Source organism: Idiotropiscis lumnitzeri, chromosome 14 (assembly GCF_059441095.1).
Source record: "Idiotropiscis lumnitzeri isolate Australia: NSW breed Sydney's pygmy pipehorse chromosome 14, RoL_Ilum_1.0, whole genome shotgun sequence".
NCBI classification, from domain to species: domain Eukaryota; kingdom Metazoa; phylum Chordata; class Actinopteri; order Syngnathiformes; family Syngnathidae; genus Idiotropiscis; species Idiotropiscis lumnitzeri.
The window spans coordinates 7,330,477-7,355,704 of NC_142404.1; the positions used below are offsets into that span (position 1 = coordinate 7,330,477).

At 41.0% G+C, this 25,228-nt stretch overlaps 2 protein-coding genes across 4 annotated transcripts; one reads left to right on the forward strand and one right to left on the reverse strand.

Moving 5' to 3' along the window:
• Nucleotides 1–3,065: 3,065 nt before the first annotated feature.
• On the reverse strand, nt 3,066–20,556 carry LOC148323266 (uncharacterized). 3 transcript variants are annotated; one of them, XM_088315229.1, is made up of 5 exons: nt 19,102–20,556; nt 10,686–10,819; nt 3,915–3,994; nt 3,723–3,847; nt 3,066–3,595 (listed from the first exon to the last, which is right to left on the reverse strand). In XM_088315229.1, exons 2-5 carry the CDS (start codon nt 10,768–10,770, stop codon nt 3,562–3,564), a joined length of 324 nt encoding a protein of 107 aa, XP_088171355.1. In that variant the 5' UTR covers nt 10,771–10,819; nt 19,102–20,556; the 3' UTR covers nt 3,066–3,561. The 3 variants fall into 3 exon arrangements, 1 of the variants encoding a protein (XP_088171355.1); XR_015846495.1 differs by lacking the exon at nt 10,686–10,819 and having other exon boundaries at nt 3,066–3,847; XR_015846494.1 differs by lacking the exon at nt 10,686–10,819 and having other exon boundaries at nt 3,066–3,994.
• LOC148323267 (G protein-coupled receptor 183) lies at nt 18,564–21,266 on the forward strand. The gene is made up of 4 exons (XM_088315228.1): nt 18,564–18,696; nt 19,117–19,445; nt 20,123–20,628; nt 21,007–21,266. Exons 1-4 carry the CDS (start codon nt 18,650–18,652, stop codon nt 21,172–21,174), a joined length of 1,050 nt encoding a protein of 349 aa, XP_088171354.1. The 5' UTR covers nt 18,564–18,649; the 3' UTR covers nt 21,175–21,266.
• Nucleotides 21,267–25,228: the final 3,962 nt, after the last annotated feature.

Consider the following 25,228-nt stretch of genomic DNA (forward strand, 5'->3'; position numbering starts at 1 on the left):
AAAAGCCTCCCCCATCTGCAATTGAGCAATTTTAACACTGTCAGCCACTATAAGAGGATATGGGGACTAAGATATAATCGTTATACATTATTTTGTATGTTGCAAATTTTTGGAAATTACAACTTGGAAGTCAACCAGCTTTACTAAACTGAGTTCGGAGGTTCCACTACATCATATTTTTATGACACATGATCAACATTACGATTAAGCAGCTAGCTTGATTGTCGCTTTGCTCCGATTCTCTTGCGCATTCAAGACCTCTTTGCGTCACTGCTATTTGTGTTTACACTGGCTGGCTCAGCGGGACGGGAAGGCACGGAGACAGAATGAAGCTTGTGACCTCGAGAGAGAGCGGGGAGACGCGTGACCCCGTAGGAGTCCCACCTCGCAGCGGTGGTGAATTACGAGCCCTGCCATCAGCCCCAGACTGAGCACGGCGCACAAAATGACACGCAATAGCTGCCGTGATTAAGTCAGCAGGGAGTTTGCTCCAAATGTCAACATTGGCCAAACAGCCATTGGATGATTTTGAAAGTGAAGGTGCTGCCACATGTACTGTACTGAGTGCAAGAAATACAGTAAATCACAAATTAAACAATTATGTAAAAAGCAGTGCTTTGGCCTTCTCAGTTCAGCAAGCAACCAAGGAAGAATTCTATGCATATTCTGTGTTTGTTTTAGGGCGGTGTGGCTGGCTATATATATATATATATATATATATATATATATATATATATATATATATTTACATACTTTTTTTTTGTGGCCACAGAGCGGTCTTCATACGTTGTCATGAAAGACAACCTCAAAGACAAGAAACATGCAAGACCAAAGGAGAGTGTGCTGATGTTTTCAAAGGCTTTTGGCTTTGAAAAATATTTATATTCTTCGTTAAACTTGTTGACCGACACATGCAAATTAAAAAAAAAAAACAATTTTTTTCTTCATGACCCTGGAACTATGAACAATGGTCCACTTCTGTCATGTTCGACCTTTCGTACAGTGCCATCAGTCCCTGGACGAATGGAAATAGAGTATTTCAACACTTATTCTGCAAGAAAAATGTGATTTTTATACAATAAAACAGGTTAATTTTCATGAACATAGTTTCTCTGTTAAACATGAAAGGGACTAGTTTGCATCCATTCGCATGAGACAGAAGCAGCAATGCTTTTAGAAAATTCCATCTTTGTGCTCCGTGGAAACAGCTTCTCTATCCCCTCCACGCCTCACAGTCTTCTTTTTCTTCCGCTGATCGAACACAAATGTTGTGTGCTAATCCAGTGTTGATAGAATTTGGCACACTTTCTTTGGATCACAGCAAGATGCTCAACTTCCATTCTGCTCTCCCCCAAGGAACCTCCTGAGCCCAAGAAAGCCGCAGACACAGGGTCGAGCCACGGCAACTTGGAGGGTGGAAGTGGAGGGTTTCTCTTGTGTTGTCCAAAAAAAAAAAAAAGAAAACAAAAAAGAGTAAAAGTAATAGCCTTTGCCACCTGCACGCACACGTACGCAGGAGTGCAGTATGGAAGCTCATTGAAGACATTTGTTTTTAAATGTTGCATCCACCTAATGACCCCCGGTAAATGCGGTAAAATATGAAACAATAATGTCAAAGAGAAGCACTTTTTTTGGCCAGAGCTCAGAAGTCTGCCTTCATTAAAAGACATGCCTAAGCTTTAGTAGACGATTAAAAAAAAAAAAAAAAGGAATATGAAAGGACAATTCACGGATGGCGAGTCGCCGCCTCTCCCTGGCATTTATAATCGGAAACAAAAGCTTTTCGTTTTCCAATTTAAATTCCTCATTATACTGTGACTTTTGCCAAATGCGTTTTCATTGAAAAAAATAATAAAAGAAACAGTATAATTGATTAGATTTACATGCTTCTGATTTGAATGTGCTTTTTAGACGGTTAGTTAAAAAAGGAGCTCCTGAGGCATGTTATTAGCATCATATAAAACAAAGCAACATATCAGACTGATTTTTTTCCCTCCTTCTCCACAGATAAAATAATTGGCTTTCATTTCGCGCATTTGAAAGAAACTTCTGTGAGGGCACCTAAAAAAGAAAAACGGTGTGATAGACTTCATAGGCCCGGAGTGGAAGATGGACTTCAATGATGGCTGTATTAACCCATGGCTAAATCCCATCACACAAATGTCAGTGTATCTGTTATGAAACCGTGACATTTAGATCCAAGGTCTCCATTGTGGTTCTTTTTAAACAGGAGAGAGGATGTTTGTCCATTCTGCTTTGCATCTGTCACACAACTTGCACTAGAAGCAGCAGAAAGGTTTGAGTTCATAGTTAAAATGTAGTTTACTGTCAAAGAATACACCTACCCAGCTTCAAAATAATAGCAGCACTAGCAATTCTAAGCTAGCATTAAAACCGCAAACTGGCTTGCTAACAACAGCATTGGTAGGATGACTGATTCGTAACGCATGTTACGTCAGTGCATGTGTCGGGTGAGTGCACTGCAAATGATTGACATCGTGTCAGTCACGCCTTCAGTCTCTATTTTGTTGTTTTTCCTCGGGTGTGGTGATTTCATAGAAATGTAATTAAATTTACAGAATAGACCCAGAGAGAGGCGATTTTTTTCATAGATCATTTTACACGTGTACTGAAAGTGATTTATTTTTTAATTTTTATTTTTTTAATTTTAATCACCCCTCAACCCCTCCTCCGCAGCCCTTTTAGCACTAAAACCTATTACAATTTTAAAAGTAACAACGCTTACATTGACCCCAAATGTCACACAGTTTCCTGTGTCTATTCTTATCTTAGCATTATGTTGAGACAACTGCTTTTTATGAAATAAGTAGAACTAAAAAAAAAAAAAAAATGCACAATATTATTCCTTGGATGATTACTAAAAAAATACGAAGCAAGAAATGAGTACATGATTTGAAAGCATCAGTGTAACATATATATATATATATATATATATATATATATATATATATATATATATATTTTTTTTTTTTTTTTTATTGTTTAATTTGTGTTATTTAATGTGAATTATTTTATTATTTAACAGTTCTCCATTTTTTGCTCTTTGTTTAATTTGTTCATTATTTTTCATAACTCACTTAAAAATACATTTAAAGAGGTTAAAAATATTTAGGCATTAAATCAGAATTGTTCACTTAAACCTTGATCTAAAATGCAAATTCAAGTGACCAATTCCCATACACTCTCCAAACACCACACACACAGCAGCTGTAGTACATCCTTCCTGATCATGGCTATTAGCGCAATGTACCGAAACAAGCCCGATGTGACACTACCCGACCGCTCGCCAGTCTCGTGTGATGAGGACATCTACATTTAAGGATGGGACAGTGTGTCACAGCGGCCTCATGTAACTAGTGCAACACCTATGAGCCACTTGGCCCAGCGTCACGAGATGTTTAATTATTGCCTCCTTACATTAGGTTGACTTATCTCGACCTCTGCCTCGGGCGCCAGTATATTGGGGCGGGGGCGGAATCGGGAGGCAGTGGACGAGTGAAAGGGGCCCAGAATGGTTGGTTGAGGAATAACAGCTCTCCATCACCAGATATCATTCTCCTTCCCGGACGAGAAACTAGAAATGATATCATGACACTTTTTCACGCTCTTCGGCTGAGTGATGTTTTACCGACTCATTTACTATGATACCTTGTTACGGATCCAGCTGTGAATCAGTGACGTGTCATGGGCTAGAAACTCACCTCCTGCTGGGCTTGGCCAATGACCTGGAAGGCAATTGGGGATGCCAGCGCCTGCAGCATGTGCTGCACTGACAAAGCAGCAGGGCACCGTCAAAAAGCCTCTCGTACAAACTTTGGAGATCACTCTGCTTTTAACAGATGAGTAAGCACCATTCTTGACTTATACTTTCCTCAATAAGGTTTACTGATTACCTTCATGAGTCGGCGATGGTGCTCGATGCCAGGGAAAACCGCAACGCGCCAGAGGGGGAGTAAGTAGCATGGAGGAAGATCTGGGGTACAAGGATACAGATGACAAGTGGCAGGGTCACTGCGCAGGTTAAGCAACGATTCAGTTGAGTGTAAAGCAAGTGCAGTGCGCATGGAAAAGACCAGCACACCAGCAAGATAGCATACAATACAGATTAAAATTTGCCCGTTGCCTTTACACAACAATATTCATATAACTATGAACGTAAATACAAGCAAAAAACTTCGGAAGACTTCTGTAATAAATCTGGCCACTTCTTATTTGATAGACATTTTTCGGTTGTATCTGGATTTTAGTATGTGATACCTATTATTGATCACTAAACAACTAACTCAATAAATAAATCAATATATATATAGATATATTATTTTAAATCTCCTGAGCATTTAGCATAATGAAGTACTTTCAAAGTTCACGTAAAGATTAAAGAGTGGAATTGTGGAATTTAATTGTTGGAAACACACACAATTTGTTTCGCTGAGCAATCTTTTTGAAGGCAGATATGCTCATTGTGGTCAACTGGCTTATTGTAGTTTACTTCTCAACGATTCTTGCTCAACCAGTCTACTTCCGAACGAATCCTGGTTCTTCTACCAGATTTTTGTATTCTATTTTTGAACTTATTTTGGTTTACCAGTTCCTTACTTCCAAACAAATTTTGGTCTGCTACCTTCTTCTCATCTACTTTTGATCTACCAAATTATTGTAGTCTACTTCTAGAAATCTTGATTTTTCGGTTCTTTCTTTGTCTCTTTCTGAAATACTATTCGTCAAAAGTAATCACTCAGAGGTGTCAAAAGTATTCTCAACTCAAGTTTTTCGACTCAAGTGAAAGCACAATAATAATAATGATAACAATTTTACACGATTAACTTACAAGTATTGCACGTAACAATAAAATACTCATCCAACATTTGGCTAAAGTCTCACACCATCTCCACCCCCTTGATGGTAATATTTCATCTTATCTCAGCATGCTTTGTCAAATTACCGGTATACAGGGAGTTTTTGAAAGCCATTCGCAGGTGGTACTTGGCATTTAAAATGAGTCATCCAACCATTTAGAACATTTCTTCCAGGTATGGCCGAGGACGTAGAAGTGTTGAGTGGCCTTTCTAGCTATCAACCTCCTCACTACAGGTACGCGCTTGGGACTTTTGGTTTGATTTCACTGTCGCGGGCATCTTCAGAGCTAGGCTATTTGTCTGCTCTCTGCTACAGTGTGACAAGTTGTCTTTGATTTGTGTCATGTGCAAGTGCGATGTCTCCTTTACAAATCCATAAGATGTAGGAATGGTACCCTTTATCTTGTCATTACTCAAATACAACCACAGTCCAATCACTCGATTGATCCAGATTGTTTTGTTATTTTTTTATTTTTTTTTAATTTTTTTTTTGTTTTGTTTATTTGTTTGTTTTTTTGTACAGTATGAGCTTTTACACAACAACAAGCCGTAATGTTCGCAATCCCAAATTAAATTGATTGAGACTTTTTTTTTTTTTAATTGTAAGGAGTTGAAAGTATAGATATTTGTGTGAAAATGCAAGGAGTATATGTAAAAAGTAGACTGAAAAATGAATCCTCCAGTAAAGCATAGATACCCTAAATTGGTACTTCAGTAGCATAACGGAGTCGTTTTTCTCCGTTACTTGACATCTCTGAGCCAACACTGGATTTGCTGGAAAAGCTCCACTAATTGTGGCAACTAAGTTCACTAGCTAGGCTTTAATATACATCATTAGTGTTTGGTATGATTTCAGTTGGCCTGACGTGTTCAGCTATTAAATTGAGATTCAACCTGAGTAAGCCAATAATTTCGTCCAGAATTCCCAATAAATAACAAATAAGATCTATATTTTTTTCCAAAAAGTGGAAATCACCCTTTCCCCCCCATTCTTCTACAGCAATTTGTCCAAGGCTGTTTAGGCTTTCCAGATGAGAGACTTCATGCAATCCCAGCCCTTGATGACTTCTACATTACTGGAATGATGCGGCCAGGACTGATGGGGCTGAGAGTGTCAGGAGACATTAGCCCCCACGGCCCAAAGCTGGTGGACAGAACCAGTCTGCACCCCCTGACCTGGCCCACCACAAAGCTACTGACCCAGCAATCATGACCAATACAGAGAGAGATGAGAAGGAGTGTGACAGATTTGGGTAGAAAAACAAGACGCATATGTGAATATTCACTTTGAGGGAAATGTTCAGGGAGAATACTGACGAGTCACCTCGGCCCCCCTAATCACAGGAAATGCTTTTAAAGTTGATTTTTCCTGTTCGGTTCACCCTTTCACTTCATTTCACTGAATTAATGAGCAAGTCCAACCAGACTCCAGAATACTAACGCCTTTAGTAATCGCTATTTTTTTTTTTTTTTTTTGATGGATAGCTCTCCTTTGGAACTATGAGGATTATTTTTTTAAATATCGGCAAAGAAAGCAAGCAATTAGTTCACTTCAGGACAAACGTCGGACCTCCCCTCTGAGAGCCCAGACCACACCTTATTGAAGGTGCAGCCTTCAATGGTCTTGTGAATGCTCCAGGCTACATCCTAATGGATGCAGCCTTATTGTGTTAAATGGAGTTGAAAATGTGTAGCTCTTAGTTAATAATTAAATAGTGTACTGCTGCATATCTTGTTCAATCTCGCTGTTTCACAAAATGACACAAGTTTATTCATAATTCATAATGGCAGAGGAGTTATTAGCCTTTCTCCCTTGAGGCGCGCCACCGACACCATAATCGTGATGAAATCCCAGTTTGCTTAACACATTGTCGCCGCTGTGAAAAGTGGTCACAAGTGACTAGTTAGCGGCGGTGTTGCAGCACGCGAGACATGAGCGCTAAATGCCGTTCAAGTGACCCGTGAATTTTTAATACGAGCAAACGCTATGAATAAGAAAAGTGACAAGAGTGAGTTTTGTCCAATCAACCTGCCATGTTTTGGAATGTCGGAGGAAATCGGAGTACACGGAGAAAACCCACGTAGGTACGGGGAGAACATGTAAACGCCATACAGGTGTCATGACCTGTGTCGGTCATGTCAGGTTTTTGTTATCATTTGTCACCTTCCATGCCATGTCCTTGTTTTGTTTGTTTGGTCAGCTGAGAGGGGCGTTTCCTTCAGCGCTCGTTCCCCACCAGCCACACACTGGTTCCCCATTAGCCTTCACACCTGACTCCCATTTGCTCCCCTAATGAACCCGCTATTTAAACACCCCGTGCCGACAACTCAGTGTCGGTGCATTGCTCCATTTCGGACTGTCACGGCCGCGCCCTGATCTCATTCTTGCTCGCGTTCACGTTCATAGTAATTTGTGTCTGTCCCTGTTTCCCCGTCAAGTTTAGTTCTGTTAGTCACATTTTGTTCATCCTCATTGTTTTGGCCCTTTGTTAGGTTTGTTCCCCCTAGTTCATTGTTTGATTTAATAAATTCCCTTTAAATTACCCTTTTCCCTGCTTCCTTGCATTTTGGGTCCTTCCCCACCTCGCCGACCGGCGAAACCTGACAACAGGAAGGGCGGAGCCGAATCGAACCCACGACCTCCGCACTGTGAGGCCAACGTGCTAACCAGTCATCCACTAGTCACCATTACTTTTATAATTTTGCTAAAGTAAAAAGATGGAGTTGATACCTCGACATGTACTAATGTATTTTCAAATCCAAATAAAAGCACTTCTACTTGAGTCTACTTGAACATGAATACTTTTGACACACAAGTAGTGTAACGTGATTGTATTTGAGCCAAGGCACAGACGCGTATTTGGCGCTCCATGTACAATTGTGGTGATTTTCATGTTAGGTGATTCCTAACTGTGTGGGATAATCCATCTGAATCATTTGACAAATGAATTAATTGAACAAATTCTAATTGTTATCATCTTAAATATATTTCTGTAGCACTCCCTTAACTAAGCAGCGCAAATATGGGGGCTTGACACTCGGACGCAGTCTCCATTTGCTCACGTCACGTCATGTGCAGCTGACTGAATCGTCCGCAAAGGAAGATCTTGCAGTTTACTTGTATAAACTCACTTTGCGTGCGCCAATATCATCCACAAACCCCAGTGAGTTCATTTTTACTTCCAGAATGTCTAGTATGTGTGAGCCTTGGTCACCCTGATTTTAAAGGGAATGAGGGCAGTCACTTCGATTGGCTGGGAGTCGGCTACGGCCCGTCCCACAATAGTTCAAACACCATCTTCCACCAGTGCGAGTCTTCAAAAATAGTAAAAGAAAGAAAACTCCTCCCATGCTTAAAATTAGACTACGCCCGTCACGAAAACTAGGCCCATACAGTCAAACATGTTGGTGGGAGTGCGACGGTCTGGGCCTGCATTGCTTAGGACTTGGACGACTTTCTGTAATTGCTCTTAAATTATTTTCTTAAGCAGAACATTCTGAAGTTGAATACTCGGCCATCAGTTTGTGGCTTCAAACTTAAGTGCGCTCTACACATGATCCAAAACACAAGCAAGTCAACTTCTGAATGCATTTCAAAGAAAAAAAGAGGAAGGTCTTGTAGTGTACTAATCAAAGTCAGGACTGGAATCCGATTGAAATGCTGTGGTTTGTCTTTAAAAGGCTATTCAAGCTCAACAACCTTTGCAGTATCTTCATGCAGTACACGGCAAGGAAGCGTGGGTCAAAATGTCTCAGCAGAGAGAGAACGAAAACGAGAAAACGCAAGATTTCAGTTGTACTTTTTCGCACAACTGTATTGTGAAGGATTCTTTTGAGTTGCAGAAAACGGTAGGTCAGCCAAACCTCAACACAGTAAAGGCAGTCATTCAACTTTTTGATTCGTCTTCTGGACAAAACATTTTACTCAAAAGGAAATCTTAACCCGGCGGCAGCACTCTATCGACAAGCGTTTGCCACTCGAGTTTAATTACCCCCACTAACAACTTCTGTGCCCACTCAGAATAGGCCCGTACAAACTAAATATGTTGACACCTTTTGAATATAAATACTTACCCACCCTGGGCATAAGAAAGCTGTCAAAAGAACGTTTGTTTTCCATTTTTCACCACCCTGAGCACTTAGAGTCGAAGGGCGACAGGGATTGTTTGGCAGAGACAAGGCGTTAAAACAACTATTTCACCCTTTGGTAAAGTTTGAAACATTAACAGATGGGGCGTTGTGGTTGGACATTCATACTCATACAGTGCATAGCCTACTGTAGCAGCTGCCATCCCTAAAGCTCTTCCATGGCTTAACATTTGGCTGAGTGAAAAACACCAGTGAATGTCAAGTGAACTGTAAGACGAGCGATGTCAGAGGTGCGCGATCTGACCCACGCATGGAAATAAGCGGTTGCCACACCACCCCCTCCCCTCAACATCCAGCCTACCGTAAATAGATCAAAGCACATCTGTTTTGCTATCTGGCAAGCCACACATCTCTAATTGCAAACTGGACCTTAATGGCTCCGAGCGAGCCGTCGGACACTGAGCGGTTTGGACACGGGTGATGTTGAAGCATATGAGCGGAGTGTTAGCGTCGGTAATCGCAGGACTGAGAATTCTCCGGAGCTACGGTGACGGGTGTCTGCTCTCCAGCGGACTGAAATAGATATCACAACTTCAGCCCAAAGGATGCCGTGTCCTCAGGGGTCGGTGCTAACCCCACAGCTGGGATTGTGAGGCAGTGCTTGGCGGCTCAAAGGAAGACCAGAATCTACAATTTTTGCTTCTAAAGGGAAATTCCCGCAAAACACTTCAGGGAATGAGTTTAGCAACATTTAATCCCAAATGCAGTGTTCAAGTCATTCAAGAAAAAAAAAGGAGAGAAGCCAAAGGTGTCAAATTGGGTCCGGCAGAGTCCAAGTTGGTCTCGGCTGGATGGATAAGCACCGCGAGTGACAGGAGAAGCCTCAAGTTGGCTGCTTGTCACAGTGTGACACTGATTCAGCCTAATGAGCGTTGAGCTGTCACCGCACATCTGCCTCGCACTCACTTGTAGAATCTGGCAGAGTCCGAAAAAAACCTGCTGCTAGATGCTGGAACTCGAGACGGCCAACACCTCGCTGAGACTGGCACAGTTTGCCAGAAAGTGTCCGACCGGCCAACTTAAACTACAAATTCAAAAGAAGACACACACAAATAAGCTTTTGTCATGCCTAAGCATTTATCTAGAGTGACAAGAAATGACCGGTTTCCCACAGTTGATCAGTGGCATTTTACCAACTTTACATGCATCAAAACATGAAATATTGTTTCTTTTGCTCCTAGTCTATTTTTAAAATATTTGACACCTCAGTATAAACAATTGGTTTACAACATAACTTGCAGGATTATCAAACATTATGTCCGCAAAGTCGGAAATAGGGGGTTATCTTACGATCATGAAACGACAGTATTTTTGCGTCAAGCAAGGGCCAATCAGAAAAGTGCTCAAAACATCAACAATAAAAATGTTGGCATTGTCCTAAAAAAATGGTTGCCGTGTCTCAGTGGTAGAGAGGTTTTTCCATTTTCCAACCTAGAGGTTGTGGGTTTCATCCCCGATTGACCATGTTAAAGTATCCTTGAGCCCAGTTGCTCCTGATGTTGTGAGGCGCAAAAGCTATACAAGTGAAAGACCATTTAAATTAGTTTTAACTTTAATTTATGGCGACTGCAATGAAAAATAAATTAGAATCCGACATTGATTGAAGATAACAAGTGCAATGTTCTTTTGGAGACCACGGCGTCGCCAATGAAAGGTTACCATTGCGATGCTCGTCTCGTGAAGATGGGAGGCGACAACGTGAACATGACGTCCTATAAGGTGATAACAACGATCCGCTCGTCATGTCAGTGATGCGACGTACGCGGCACGGCGACGGCGGCGGGTCCACCCATCTGTTTTAGACAGAGTCGAAAAAATTCCTTGTGGGCATCCTCGTGGAAAATAGCACAAAGGTTTACCAAACATCATTGTGGCGGTGGCACCAATTATTCTTAATCAAATCAAACAGCCTCAGCCCAGTCCTAGAAACACGCTGATCACTCCAATGACAGCAACTGTCAGTCTGCCTCCCACCAAAGAGAAGAAGCTGTTGGAATAATTAGTCCATGCCTTGTGAATATAACAATAATACAACAGCCCAGATGACATCCAAAATATGCACGTTGCCTTTAGATGACCTGAAATGTTGCCACAGTTAGGCCTGCGGAACAAGCGGAAATTTTGGGAGTCACAAATCGATATTGGCTTTGATCAAGCTCAGTAATTAAAAGCGTTACAAGCAAATTAGGTTGGCCTTATTGAATTTTCAAATTCTAATGTAATATAATAATAATATTATACAAGAAAAGAATGGCTATCAATGATGTTGGTTACGTACTCGAGGAGGTAATTACAGTCATCCAGCATGGGGGAGCATTTTTTAAATATCTGAATGGATCGCTGTAGATGATTCCATTTTCATGTCCGGATCATATTGCGAAGAAGAGAAAATGAGAAGAGAGAATGATATGCAGTATATCATCCTCTTTCATCCATATTATTTTATATTTACTTTGCTATTACTATGGGAATCCTGTAGTCACTTAGTGCTCGCTTAAGTCAAGTGGGGAAGGTCCTGCGGCACCCGGCCGCGACGGACTTCATAGAGACTGGCTCGTAAAATCGCAGTAGAGCACTGAGCACCACAAAGTCGTGGACAATCCTCGCTATAGACGGCGCAGCCAGACCCGCAATGAATAATTGATGATCAACGTGTCCAGCAATTCATATCTAGTTGTCGCAAGTTACTGCGCTCTTCATTGATGCACGTAAACTGATTGATGCTGGTAAACTCGTAAATAAATATTGCATGAAGGACTTAGCTATTGTATATATTTTTTACGATTATTTGGATTCCTTGAAAACGGGTTGTCCCTCACTATATTGCAGCTCACCTTTTGCAGCTTCACTGTTTAATGTTGACAAAAAATTCAATGGGGTACTTAAAGATGAGGGCAGTGAGCCTAACAGACGGAGGTGATATATGGACAGTATATGTTTCAAAATTGTCCATCTGCCCAACCAATTTAATATAGCAAACCACCGCTAGTCAGCGAATCTGGTCCGAATCCGGGTCACGACATGTCATGTTTCTATGTCTTCTAAACTTCAAAGTTCGATTCAGCGCTGAACCAGAGGTGGGACGATACCTGGCTAAGTGAATTCTACAATGCCCGGAAGGGTACATAACGTTTAACACCTGACAATCACTTTTCTCACTATGTTACAGTTGAGCAGTTGTCTCTGCCGGACAGGTATTTTGTACACCCCACCAAATTCGCTGCTAACTTCATGTATTTATTGCAGGAAGCTAAGTTGCTGTACGAATGCACACACAATTGCGACAATATTCCACATTCTGTGTAAAAGGCACTATTTTGTTGTAATTTTGCTGAATCTCTGTGATAAAATGCAGCAGCTGATTTTATTTACACCAGCAAAATCAACAGAATTAGGTTTCACCCCAAAATCCCTCCCTGGTTTAGAATGTTGTAGCTAGTAAGACCTTGACTTAATCCCCTCAAACCTGATACGAGCTGTACAGCAGCCGACCCGTGAACTGGCGGGAGATGGAACGAGGCAAGAGTATATCACATGATCTTAGCCGTGAGGAACAAAATTTGGACGTCATTTCAACAAATACTCAGCGAAAACTTCATTAGGTACGCCGGCACATTACAAAAGTACAGATACAACTCACTATGAATGGAAAAACCTCTTGACAAAATAATACAAATCTGCTTAGCGATGAAGCTGACAAGCAAAGTGTGAACAGTGTCTACATGGGAGTGTAGTGGTGGTGGTGGTGGTACAGATGTCGGAGTGGGGGTGTGGAGGGGGTTGAGTATAGGATAGGGGGGTTGCTGGTGTGGTGATGATGAGACCAGACACGAGCCACATGAGGCCCCCCCTGACAATGTGCCCTGCAGTATGTCCAGCAGTCTGCTTTTGCGCGTGTGCGCACACACACCCACACTTATGCAAACATCCATTCATCCATTATCCGAGCCCAAGCTTATTACATGTTTAAAAAAAAAAAAGGTTTTAGTGTGAACTTCTCAAAAAGGTATATTCAATTTCAAAATTTGAATGCAGGAATATATCCTGAAAAATATATTTTTCATCTTTATGCTTTGCACTTCTTGCATTTATACCCAGTAAATTTCCATATGGCGGAATAATCTATCTATCTATCTATCTATCTATCTATCTATCTTTCTATCTATCTATCTATCTATCTATCTATCTATCTATCTATCTATCTATCTATCTATCTATCTATCTATCTATCTATCTATCTATCGAGCGATCTATCTATCTATCTATCTATCTATCTATCTATCTATCTATCTATCTATCTATCTATCTATCTATCTATCTATCTATCTATCTATCTATCGAGCGATCTAATGTGCAATTCCTTGGGTTTGCCTGCCCTCTAGTGGTATTATATTTAATTGCACTTTTCTCGTCCCATCATGCAGGTGCCATACAAATATTTGAATTAAAACACAAGGTTGAATATTTGAATTTATATGGACACATTTCTGTTAATAAATTACTTTGAGTAAATTCAGTGGAGTATAAGCCAACCATTCCACCATTTTCTCTTGTATGGGTGAGGTGGAACCTATTGCAGCTGACTTGAGAAAGAGATGAGGATACATTACACCGGCGGTGACAGTGTGAATGTGAGAGAAATTGTTTCTATATTCCTGTGATGGAAAGAAAAAGCCAGCTTGTTTGTTTGTCTGTCTGTCTGTTAGGAAGTTTGAATTATTTCTTTGAAATACTTCTTAGGCGATTTTTTTTTAATTCATTCGTTGCTTTGAGTTACGTATTAACACCTTTGTTCAAATGGTTTAGTGATTTGTTAAGTGTGTCAGAATTAGTTGATTAGTTGTAGTTACTTTGCAAGCATGTTCGGTCAAGTCATTGAGCAGGTTACGTTTTTTTTTCCTTTTTTTGGGAAGGTTAGGTTGTTAATTGAAATTCCCTCAAGTTATTTTAGTTGGGCATAGTATTTAAAAGGCTATTTTGTTTGTTCAAGTTAGTGAGTTGTTAACTTATTTGATTGAGTTCCTTAGTTGGTTAGTTTGATATATTTGGTTAGTTGTAGTTATTTTTCAAGCTTGGTTGTTGCAGTTAGTAAGCTGTTAAATTGATTATTAGTCATTTGGTTATTCAGTGTTATTAATTATTCAGTTAGCTAATTCATTTAAATGTGTTTGGTTTGTTAGAATTTATATGTAGTTACCAACACTCAGGTAAATTTGCCAGCTTGCATGTTGAACCCAGTAAATTGGTTCGCTCTTTTGTTGAAATGAGTTTATAGTATTTTAATTTAGGGGAGTGCCTCTTTTGCTGTTTGTTTATCTAAGATGGGCAGCTCATTTGACTGAATTGTTTTGAGTTATTGACCTCGCCTGTTATTTAAGTGGACATCTCGCTGTCTATTACAGCAGTAGCTACTATTTGTCTAAATATGATAAATGGAAGAGAATATTCCTAGAATGTATTGCACTGTTATGTGGAATCTTTAACTTTTGCAAAATCCTTCTCCCTTAAAACTTAATGGAATTGCTGTCAACACAAACAAAATGACATTGTTTTAATATGGCAACAGAGAGGGTAGCTTCTCACGCGATGTACTCTGAAAATGGAAAAAAAAAAGATCCTAAATTTGCCAAGGCACCGTTTGTGGAACCACGCTGGCGTCTGCACACATGTTGCGGTCGCCACAAGTCAATTCCAGTTTGGGTCAGCAGCACAGCAGACCAGGTCCACCTCCACCATGAGGGCGTCTTTAAAACGATACAGCCTTTGGGGAGGTGTTCTGTCTATGGCCACAGTTTCACCATTAACTATTCTCGTACAATTCTCTTCAAATCACCCTCCTGACCCCCCCGCCCCCCCCCCCCCGCCCTCAAAGACCACCCCTGCCTTAGCCAACAGAGAAAGGTCATATTTCCGAAAAGTGACTTCCATACGAGTTCCACGCTGGGTCGTCACTTTCAATTTCCTGAGACCTTTCACGTCACACACTCATCAGCCTAGAAAGACAACTACACACGCCCACACACACACACACCGCAATGTGCGTCACATGACCTGAATACGCCGTCGCCTAACTTACTGTTTACCTTACAGAATTGCAGCATGTTCCAGAAACTGGAAATCTGTTCATGAAATGTGGAAAGTGTAAATGCAGAAAATACTTTATCGCATGACACCGTGCCCTCATCGCGACCTAAATCGGGCGATAACCGTACCTGACTGCTGACAATGTGTATGACCTTTTGCATATCCAGAGGCCATCTATTTCGATAACACGAGCTGCGACAGCGCTGGACGTGATATTACCTCACACCTACTATTTAAGGTCTCTTTACTCATTCAAACTGTTGTACAGAAATCACATTGGCTAGCTGAGGGCGGTCGGGTTTGTTTGTTTGTCAGCAGGGTTACAAAAAAGTACAGAAACCATGAGGGTCAAATTTGGATTGACCCCAGCTGGCCTTGGTGGAGGAGTAACTTAGTCAAAGAAGTAATTCTTACTTAGAATAACTGTTTTCTCTGGCCGAAACTCGGAAGTTGTTTAAATAAATAATTTGTTTCATTGGTTAGTTTGTTTTGTTGTTTATTTGTTTGAGTAAGGGGGTAAGTTTGTTTGTTTCTTTGTGACTTGACTAGTTTTTATACGGTTGTAAGGCCATTTGTTTGACTTAGTTGTTTAGATATTTGTTTGACTTGAGTTTTTGGCTTGTTTGTAGATTCATGCAAGTTGACAGTAAGCTAATTAGTTTCTAAGTTTGTTTATTCAAGTTAGCTGACGAGTATTAATTGTTTTTTTTTTTTTTAGATTTGTCAGTTAGTCAAGTCAAGTCAATTTTATTTGTATAGCCCTTAATCACAGACAGTCTCAAAGGGCTTTACATAGCCACAATCGACATCCCCGATCTTAACCCCCAGGAGGGCAAGGAAAAACTCACAAAACCTCATTAGGGGAAAAGTGAGAAACCTTGCGAAGGGACCACAGATGGGGGAATCCCCCTTCCAGGATGACCAGGCTGCAATGGATGCCAACTGGGCAACATTTGACACATACAATGATGCTATGCAATAATAGATGAGATAATATAAGAGTCAATTGAATGAAGTGCTGCAGGAAGATGACTTCAGTGGAGTGGGTCCTCATCCAGGGCCGTAATATCCATGGCAGCATATCTGAAGATGAGCCTTCGATCTTGTACCGGTCAGTTGGTGTAAATTCAGTACAGCCACTTCCAAGTGAATCACCATCACCTAATTCGGGGAATTGGGAACAGAAAAGAAAGAACAGAAATAGCAAACAGGCCAACAAGTAGTTCAATGAAGTGCTGAAAGTTCCTTTGTTTTTTTATCTGTTTGAGGTAGTTGGTTAGATTGTTTGTTTTTGAATTATTTGCGTAGTTGGTAAGTTAATTGTTCTTGTTAGTCACTAATTTTGTTTGCATACCTGGGGTCAAATAGCTCAGCAAATCTTGGAGCGAGTTGTCGCACAGTTGCGCCTGTCGTGGATTTTGAGTCACAAAAAAACCAAAAAAAAACAAAAAAAAAACAATAATCTTTCCAAGAGCACCGTCAAATGTAATATTACAGTTTAAAAACGAACAAAGCAATTTAAAATGAAATACTTGTTTATTCATTTTATTTCATTTACTTCCCCAAGTCATAGGGGACACACAGCAAATGGATGAAAGAGCCACAAGCACTGTAGCGCCGCATGTTGCAGACCGTTGGGTTAAACGCAGAGGAACATTTGACAATAAAGTAATTCTTAGCTAATGGAAACAAAAGAGTGAACTGAACCGAGGGTGTTCAGTTCTTTGCTCGAGGGAACCTCAACAGAATTCAGGCATTGAACTGGCTCCTTTCCAACAACCACTGCTCATTTAAATTTTGCTGAAATGCAGCTTGGGGCGGCGCGGTGGACCACTGGCTAGCTCATTGGCCTCAGGGCGCAGAGGTTGTGGTTTCGATTCCGGCTCTGGCCTTCCTGTCTGGCGTTTGCATGTTCTCCCCGTACCTACGTGGGTTTCCTCCGGGTACTCTGGTTTCCTCACAGATTCCAAAAACATGCATGGCAGGTTGATTGGACACTCTAAATTGTCCCCATGTAAGAGTGTGAGTGCGGATGGTTGTTCGTCTGTGTTCCCTGCGATTGGCTGGCAACCAATTCAGGGTGTCCTCCGCCTACTGCTGGATGCCAGCTGGGATAGGCTCCAGCACCCCCCGCGACCCTCATGAGGAGAAGCGGTACAGATGATGGATGGATGAAATGCAGTTTGTTTCGCTTTATCAGATTCCCACAGAATTAACACAACATACATCTGCATCTTTTGAATCTTTCCTTGAAGTCTGAACCTGAGTTCTATATACGTATGTGTTACTCGTAAATGATGGTACACCACAGGATGGCGGTTCTAGATGGAAGTTTGTAAAAAAAACAAAAAAACAAAAACATTTACGTTGTATCCACCACCTCAGAGTAAACGTGTGAAACCTCAAGTTAAGCAAATGTTCCACGTTGTGTGCATGCACTGGCACAGTTTGAGCTCCTGCAACCACTGGTACTACAACGTTGAATTAATGCTGCGGTTGTCACTCCCACAATGTTTGTTTTTGTTAGTTAAGGATAAGTTGGCCAGTATGTTCATTCAAGTTTTTTTTTTTTTTTTAGACTTGTTTTGCTCAATTGTTGCAATTAGAATCAGGTGGTTAATTTGTTTTGAATTATTTTGGTAGTTCGTTCAAGTTAGTTGTTTCTCTTTTTTGTTTGAATTAGTTATTAAGTTGGTAGTTACGAGTTATCTCTGTAACTGTTTGAACTTGTTCTTGAGTATTTTTGAGTTACTTTTTTTTTTTTTTTTTTTGCCATTCCAGGTCAGGGAAGAGATCCTGCCCACGGGGAGGATTTCAAGTACCTTCGGGTGTTGTTCATGAGTGAGGGAAGACTGCAAAAGCATGGTGAAGTGGCTGGGGACAGCGAAGTCCTGGCTTCTCTGCCAACCCCGGATAAGTGGAAGAAAATAGATGAAAGGATAGATACTAGTTTACTAGCCTCATTTGAATTACCGTATAAAAAAAAAAAAACGATATACAAGCCGCACCAGAGCCATAGTTTTCTATGTTGAAAAAAAAAATGTTATTTACTGCATGTACAGAACGATTTTGTACTGTGATTGCACATAAAGGTGCATAAACAGTGCCTTTGAACACGGCAACTACTTTGCTAATTAAAGCAGAACAGACCCAAGAGGAAAAAAAAATCAAGACTTATTTAGCGTATTTTCTGAACCATAGAGCGCCCCCTACCGGCGAAAGAAAAACCACTGAAAAGTCGCACCCTTGCATTAGCCGCATGGTTCAAAATCTATGGAAAAAAGTAGTGGCTTATAGTCCAGAAAATACGGTAGTTCTTAGACAAACCACTTGTCGTCAATTGGTTTGTTAGTTTGAGGAAAAGTGTGCATTGTGGTAGCGACATAAGATACTGTAGTTGTGCCTAGTGTTGTGGCCCACAAAATTAGAACTCACTAACAAAGCATATATAGTTATATAGTTCCCGAACTAAAAGTACAGATTAAAATTAGAAAATAAAGCTCTTGAAGTTGAAAACGAATACGGACTTTCAACGCAACATGAGACTCTCACTCTTCTGCTGTTTTCTGGTATCTACTGTGTATGTGTAAGTAATATTGATTTGTGTTTTAATGTACTGCTTTTCACTTTGTTGTAGTATTATTGCAATATTATGTTATATTACTGCATGTAAAGTGCTTTGTTACCACTCCGGCTGTGTGTGTGTAAAGTTGTATTGTATTGTATTATTTTCTGACACTTTAAAAACATCTTGCAATGTAAAGCAGCGAATGAGTGTTTTTGCAATGCACGGTGCATCAAAAAGCCCGGTTGATTGTACTTGCGATATGAAAAAGCAGAGGTGGGAACTCAGAACCCCGCAGATGTATTTCCAAGTATTACAACTCTATATGGCAAAACTGGAAGTGCGCACAGCAGCACAAGCCGTCACTCACCACTCATTAAGCGTAGTGCTTATCTCATTGTTACCGAGAACTTCTTTCCCACTTACCGTGATCTTCTTTAGCTCCATGGCTGCTGACAACACCACCGACCAAAGCAGTTGTGACGTGCTTGTCTACCAGCAAGCCGCCGTGGTCCTCTTCCCCATCTTCTACTCTCTGGTCTTCATCTTCAGCCTGAGCGCCAACGGTTTGGTCTTGCTGGTGATCTGCCAGAGACGACAGAAGTTTAACTCCACCGCAGTTTACCTGCTCAACTTGGCGTTGTCTGATGGTCTATTCACGCTGACACTACCAGGCAGGATTGTTTACTACATCCTCCGCTTCGACTGGCCCTTTGGTGACTTCCTCTGCAGGATGAGCACGCTGCTCTTCTTCGCCAACACGTATGCAGGTAAACAAGACAGAATATTGAATATATTCCGTCACTTGCATTGCCTTCCATCAACCAATATTTGCAGCAGGCTGCACTGGCGTTTTTGTAGGCACTCTGACGTTAAATGGTGTTACCAATAACCCCAAACCACAGTTTGGCGGTGAAATGTGCCTCCTTTATACCCTTTATACCCGACATCAAGCCGTCACAGTATAAACATAGCAAGAAAAGACAATTTCTCCCATGGGGTGAATGAAACCTGAACGTTTTGGTCATAGATCATATTCAAAATCACTTGATAATGATTGTTTGGGCCTTTTTGGGGAACGTAACAGCCATCACTTTAAATATATAGAACAAATGTCCAATTAAATTTCATCATACACACTTGACCTTAAGTTAAATCCTTTTGAAGTCGTCAAATGTGCATTTCATCCACAATTTTCTGGGGAAAAAAAATTGCACTTGGCTTTGGACTACGAACAGTCAACATTTGAAACATAATCTCGATGACTTTGTTGAAGACCCAAGATGCAACCTTATAATATAGTAACAGAAAACAAATCTGTTATTTCTTCATAAAATTAAAATGCATAGTGTCGAGAAAGTCCTCCATCATTCATTTACGCAACCAGTTAGTTTTGCAATTTGTTTCTTTTTTGAAAGCTTACAAGCAAGCATTACTTTCCCCCCAGGTATTGGCTTCATGACCTGCATCAGTCTGGATCGCTATCTGGCCGTGGTGCACCCTCAGCGGCTGCGCCGTCTGCGGCAGGTCAAGATGGTCCGCTGGGTCTGCTGCTTGGTTTGGACTCTGGTGTTGGCTCAGGTTGCTCCTCTGCTGTTCCGCAGCATGCTGCAGCATCACGAAGGTAGACGGACCTGCATGGAGTACTTCAACCTCGATAGCTCCCGGTGGATGCCGCATTTTCTGCTCCTGGCCTGCGTCGTCTCCTTCTGCTGCCCGCTCGCCGCCATCCTGGCATCTTACGCCAGTGTCCACCTGAAGCTGCGGGCGGCAGCCGAGCGGAACTCAGCGTCGAGGAGGAATCGACGAGCTAACGGCATCATCTTCCTCATCCTCCTCACCTTCATCGTGTGCTTCAGCCCGTACCACCTCAATGTCATGCAGTTCATGTGCCGAAGAATGCACCATGAGGTCTCGTGTGAGGAGCTGAGGGGCTTCAAGGTGTCCTCCCAGGTAGGACATCACTTGATAGACATTCTTCTTCATAATAATATTGAAAGGATTCTTTTTTTTTTTTTTTTTTTTCAATATTCACTGGACCTCTATTCTGAAGTGGTGAATTTGTAAATGGTGAATTGCAAATAGGCAGGGAATCATGGTACTTGACAATTGATGAATAAGACAAAAGTATCAAGCCTTTGTCGTGCATGTGGTCTGCTGATTTGAGTGCAAAATTGCCACTAATTAATATTCCCTTTATTAGTCCCACAATGGGGAAATTCGAGATTCGAACCCAGGCCTCCTGGGGAGACTGGGTCCTGAACGCGGCGCCTTAGACCACTCGGCCATCCTGGCAGCCATATTATAGTAATATTGATCATCTTGTTGCAGATTACAGTCTCACTCATGAATTTCAACTGCTGCTTGGACCCGGTCATCTACTTCTTTGCCATTAAGACGTACAAGAAACAAATGTTGAGTCTGATTAAGGGCCGCCTGTGCGCTTCCTCCAATGCCACGCCATCCAAGCCAGCTGAGAACAGCAGCAGCAACAGCTGAGAAATCAACACAGCGTAATCCATCGAACAAACAAAAAGGCGTTTGATTTTTTTGGGAATATTTTTAGTGCCTTTCTTGTTATGTGTAATTTGCAGAAATTTGTATTTAAAAAAAAGTTTTTAGTTTGTTTGTGACGAACTTGACATCCAAAGTAATTAAATGCAATTCAACAGCATCTATCAGCCTCCTCACCTGTTTTTGCTACATCATACGGGCAAAACATTAGGAACACTTCTCAGTAAAAGACGTTTCTGTGAGCGTGGGAGGCTTTGTGGTGAATGCCAATGCCACTTCCTCATGCACTCTTCCTGTACACCCGCACGCACAGGTGTGTGTGCGCATTCATGTTGGCACAAGTCGAACAGTTTGTCTGCCTGACTGCAGCATTGTGTCCACAAGTTTCAACTCGACCTTAAATGTGAAGGTGCCAACACATTTTTTGGGGATCACGGTTATATAGCATTGTGTCTTGACTGCACAGCTTTCTTCCTGCTTGTGGCATAAAGCGTTTTTTTTTTTTTGGCCAATCAGATTTAATCTATTATGTTGCCATGGAAAATGTGATGTAACATGAAGGTCATGACATGTAAGACAATGGCTCCTCTGCAGTTGGATAAAACAAATATTTTAACCAAAATATATTATATATCATTTTTTAAATGAAATGAAACATTTACCTTTTTTCAGGCAATAAGTTGCAATATTCTTGATACTTTGGCTGGTCCTGTGACTTATACTTTGTCAGGGGTGAGTTGTATACAGTAAAATTAGACCTCGGACTGGCAGACAAAATGCCTGTTCCTGTTGACTTTCTTTCAACGGTACTTTTGTGCATTACTGCCACAAAAGCAGAAAAGACAATGGAAGAAAAAGATGTCGTAGAAATGAATGACTTATCGCTAGTTGAGTATGCGGCTTCCTGAGATCAAAACAAGGATTTAGCCATAAAGTGACATCAGAATGAGAATGCCATTTATTGTCATTGTACACAGTGTACAACGAGATTCGAGAGCTCCCCTCTCCAGTGCAACATAACAAATTATTTAATTCAAGATTAAATAGTTAAATAGAAAAATAAATATGAAATTAAATAAATGAAACACATTATGTTACTGTTCTAGAAGGTAAGGGTAGTTGTGGTCGAGAGTTCAGCATGGAGATGACTCTCGGGAAGAAACTGTTTTTCTGTTTGTTTGTCTTTGTTTTGATGAATTTGTGGCGCATGCAAGAGAACACACGTGGGATTGCAATTAAGGAAAGCAATTTTAAACTAAAAGGAAAAAACGTTACCAGTGTAATAAATGGAAGTTATGCACTGCCCGCAGCTCTCACTAAGCCTGTGAACATCAATTAAAGCTGCAACGCATCTTCTCTGCCACAGTATGGCACTGTTCCCCTAAATACTGCTTCAAAGTCCAAGAGGAACTTTTGCCTGCACCATCAAGCATTCATTGAACAATTTTCTGTATCATAGGGATGTGGGTGACATGGAAGCATTTCCACATTATTTTGGACTGGTTGACAGCCAACTGTAGAAGACAATGTATAAACCAGGGGTCTGCAACCCAAGGCTCCAGACCCACACATGGCTCTTTGATCGGTCTGTTGCGGCTCTCTTTGATTTTGCAAAATTAGTACCAAAGTACTTCGTCTGGCGTGCCGGTGGCCCGACTGGTTAGCACGAAGGCCTCACAGTGCAGAGGTCGATGGTTCGATCCCGGCTCCGGCCTTCCTGTGTGGAGTTTGCCTGTTCTCCCCGTGCCTGCGTGGGTTTCCTCCGGCTACTCCGGTTTCTTCCCACATTCCAATAACATAAATGGCAGGTTGATTGGACACTCTAAATTACCCCTAGGTATGAGTGTGAGCGCGGATGGTTTTTCATCTCTGCGTGCCCTGTAATTGGCTGGCAACCAGTTCAGAGTGTCCCCCCGCCTACTGCCTGAAGACAGCTGGGATAGGCTCGAGCACCTCCCGATGTCCCTAGTGAGGAGAAGCGCTACAGAAAATGGATGGATGGAAGTACTTCATTTCAATTTAAACTACATTAGTTTGTTGGTTTTCTAAATACAAATGTAAACACGAAGATTATGGTGCTAAAACGTTTTTAGCTGTTTTTTGTTGCTGAAATTATCACAGGCACTAAGGTATATTTGAGGTAGGTACAATACAACACAAAAACCAAAATCATGTGTTAAGATGAAAGTGACGACTTAAAGCCCTGATGTGCTGACGCTATATGCTGATGTTCAGGAGCATAAAGTCACATTAACCAGGTAAAAAAAAATGCTTGTTGGCTATTATTTGCAAATATATATCTCACATGAAGTGAAACTGTTTATTCAATTGGACAGTTGACTGCATGATCCGCATTTAATAAAAAAAGGTTTGCATTTTTGGGTGGGTTGTGTCTACCAGTGCATAATCTAAGTATGCGTCTAAATGCGGATTACGTAAATAGACATTTTATAATTATTTATTAATTTATATGCTGTTGTGACTGGTTGTTCTTGACATATCTTATCTATCAGTCCTTTTATGCTGTGTTCCTTAATTATGTCATCCCAGCCTGACGTACTTGTTACTCAGTGACACGTTGTCTGTTCGTCAAGCTTTCTTCGAGTGACAATGTCTACATTCTTCCACGTCTTTTGCATCCAGCCCTGCTCTCTGGTTACTTTGTATTTACTGTGATAAAGACTTTTACTTTTCAACTTCCGTGTCATGTCTGCTTCTGGGTCCAAATTCCGATCCTCGTGTGACTTATGCTGTGTTATCCTCAAACAGATATTTTTTTTTTTTTGCAATGGGAGGCAGGTCAAAATGGCTCTTTTAAAGGTTGCCAAACCCAGGTGTGGACAATCAAACAACCATTCACAGTCAGATTAAGAGTCTTCAATTCATATTTTTGAAAAAGGGAGGTTGCATTAGCACAGGGAGAGAATGCAAACACCACACAGGAAGGACTAAAGAAACTGTGAGCGTGTTTACCGCAATACACTGTGCTGCCCACCATCACACTGTACGACGTACTTTGTAATTTAATAATTCACAAAAAGCCTGTCCAACCACTGTAATGGAAAAACAAGTATATTATCTGGATTTGGGCACCAATTCGACCATTTTGACTCACATCAATAATCTTACTACAGGTACTCTTTAAGAAAATAATATTTACAATAACACGTAGTTCTCTGCCACAAGTTTACTTACTACTTACTGACACGTTTCGACCGAACAAGTCTTTCACCTTCTTCAGAGTTGAAAAAGGCGAAACATTCAAAACAGTAACGCCTGCCACACAACGAGGACTCATGCTGCTGTTGATTGTCAATGATCGATCACCCTTATTCATTGACTTAACTTTGGCAACAGAGCCTCTCCACACTTGGCTTTTTAGCCGCGGGTACATGTTAAATTATTAAAAGATTCAGTGTTTTTATAAAACACAATGTAAATATACTGTATGCTGTGTAGATACGGCTTGGCGGCCACAGGCTGGATGGTTTCTTCACTTTTAATTCATTACTAAGGGATTTATACAAATTCCAACCAGTCTGCTGAGAGTTTTGAAGTGTCGCTTTGTTCGAAGCAAGGAGCAAGCCGCAGTCGTTTCCTGTGCAAATAATGCAATCTTATCTCAACCGCATGTTGAACAAATCAGCTTGGTGTCACACTTGTTTATCTGTGCACTGCACTCACGAACGTCAGTGTCAGTCAAAGTGATGTCGTTAATAGTAAGAACTGTGACACGAGATGAGATTGTGAGGTGCATTTCAGACGCACATTTGCTCAAGCCATCTAGAACATTCCACATTTAGCGACTTCAAAACACCTAAAAAAAAACAGCTCCTTATTTGCACAATTATGTCTTAACACGTATTCTTGTATTTATTCCTCTCACTCAATCCTTTTTATAATTCCTGTCGTTAATGTTTTCTGCATTATTTATTTTTGGTAATCAAGGGGACAAGATTATGTGCCCCAAAAATATAAAGGAACCACATGATAGAACTTCTTTTGTCAGTGTTACAAATGAGAGCAGCGTTTCCCCAAA

Excerpts from the sequence above, each read along its gene's own strand:
- LOC148323266 (XM_088315229.1), bottom strand. The coding sequence starts at position 10,770 with ATGACGAGCGGATCGTTGTTATCACCTTATAGGACGTCATGTTCACGT. Across the intron at positions 3,848-3,914 it reads ACCATCGCCGACTCATGAAG|AGTGATCTCCAAAGTTTGTA; the intron begins GTAATCAGTAAA and ends TGTTAAAAGCAG. Across the intron at positions 3,596-3,722 it reads TTGGCCAAGCCCAGCAGGAG|TTTCTCGTCCGGGAAGGAGA; the intron begins GTGAGTTTCTAG and ends TATCATTTCTAG.
- LOC148323267 (XM_088315228.1), top strand. The coding sequence starts at position 18,650 with ATGAGACTCTCACTCTTCTGCTGTTTTCTGGTATCTACTGTGTATGT. Across the intron at positions 18,697-19,116 it reads CTGGTATCTACTGTGTATGT|CTCCATGGCTGCTGACAACA; the intron begins GTAAGTAATATT and ends GATCTTCTTTAG. Across the intron at positions 19,446-20,122 it reads CTTCGCCAACACGTATGCAG|GTATTGGCTTCATGACCTGC; the intron begins GTAAACAAGACA and ends CTTTCCCCCCAG.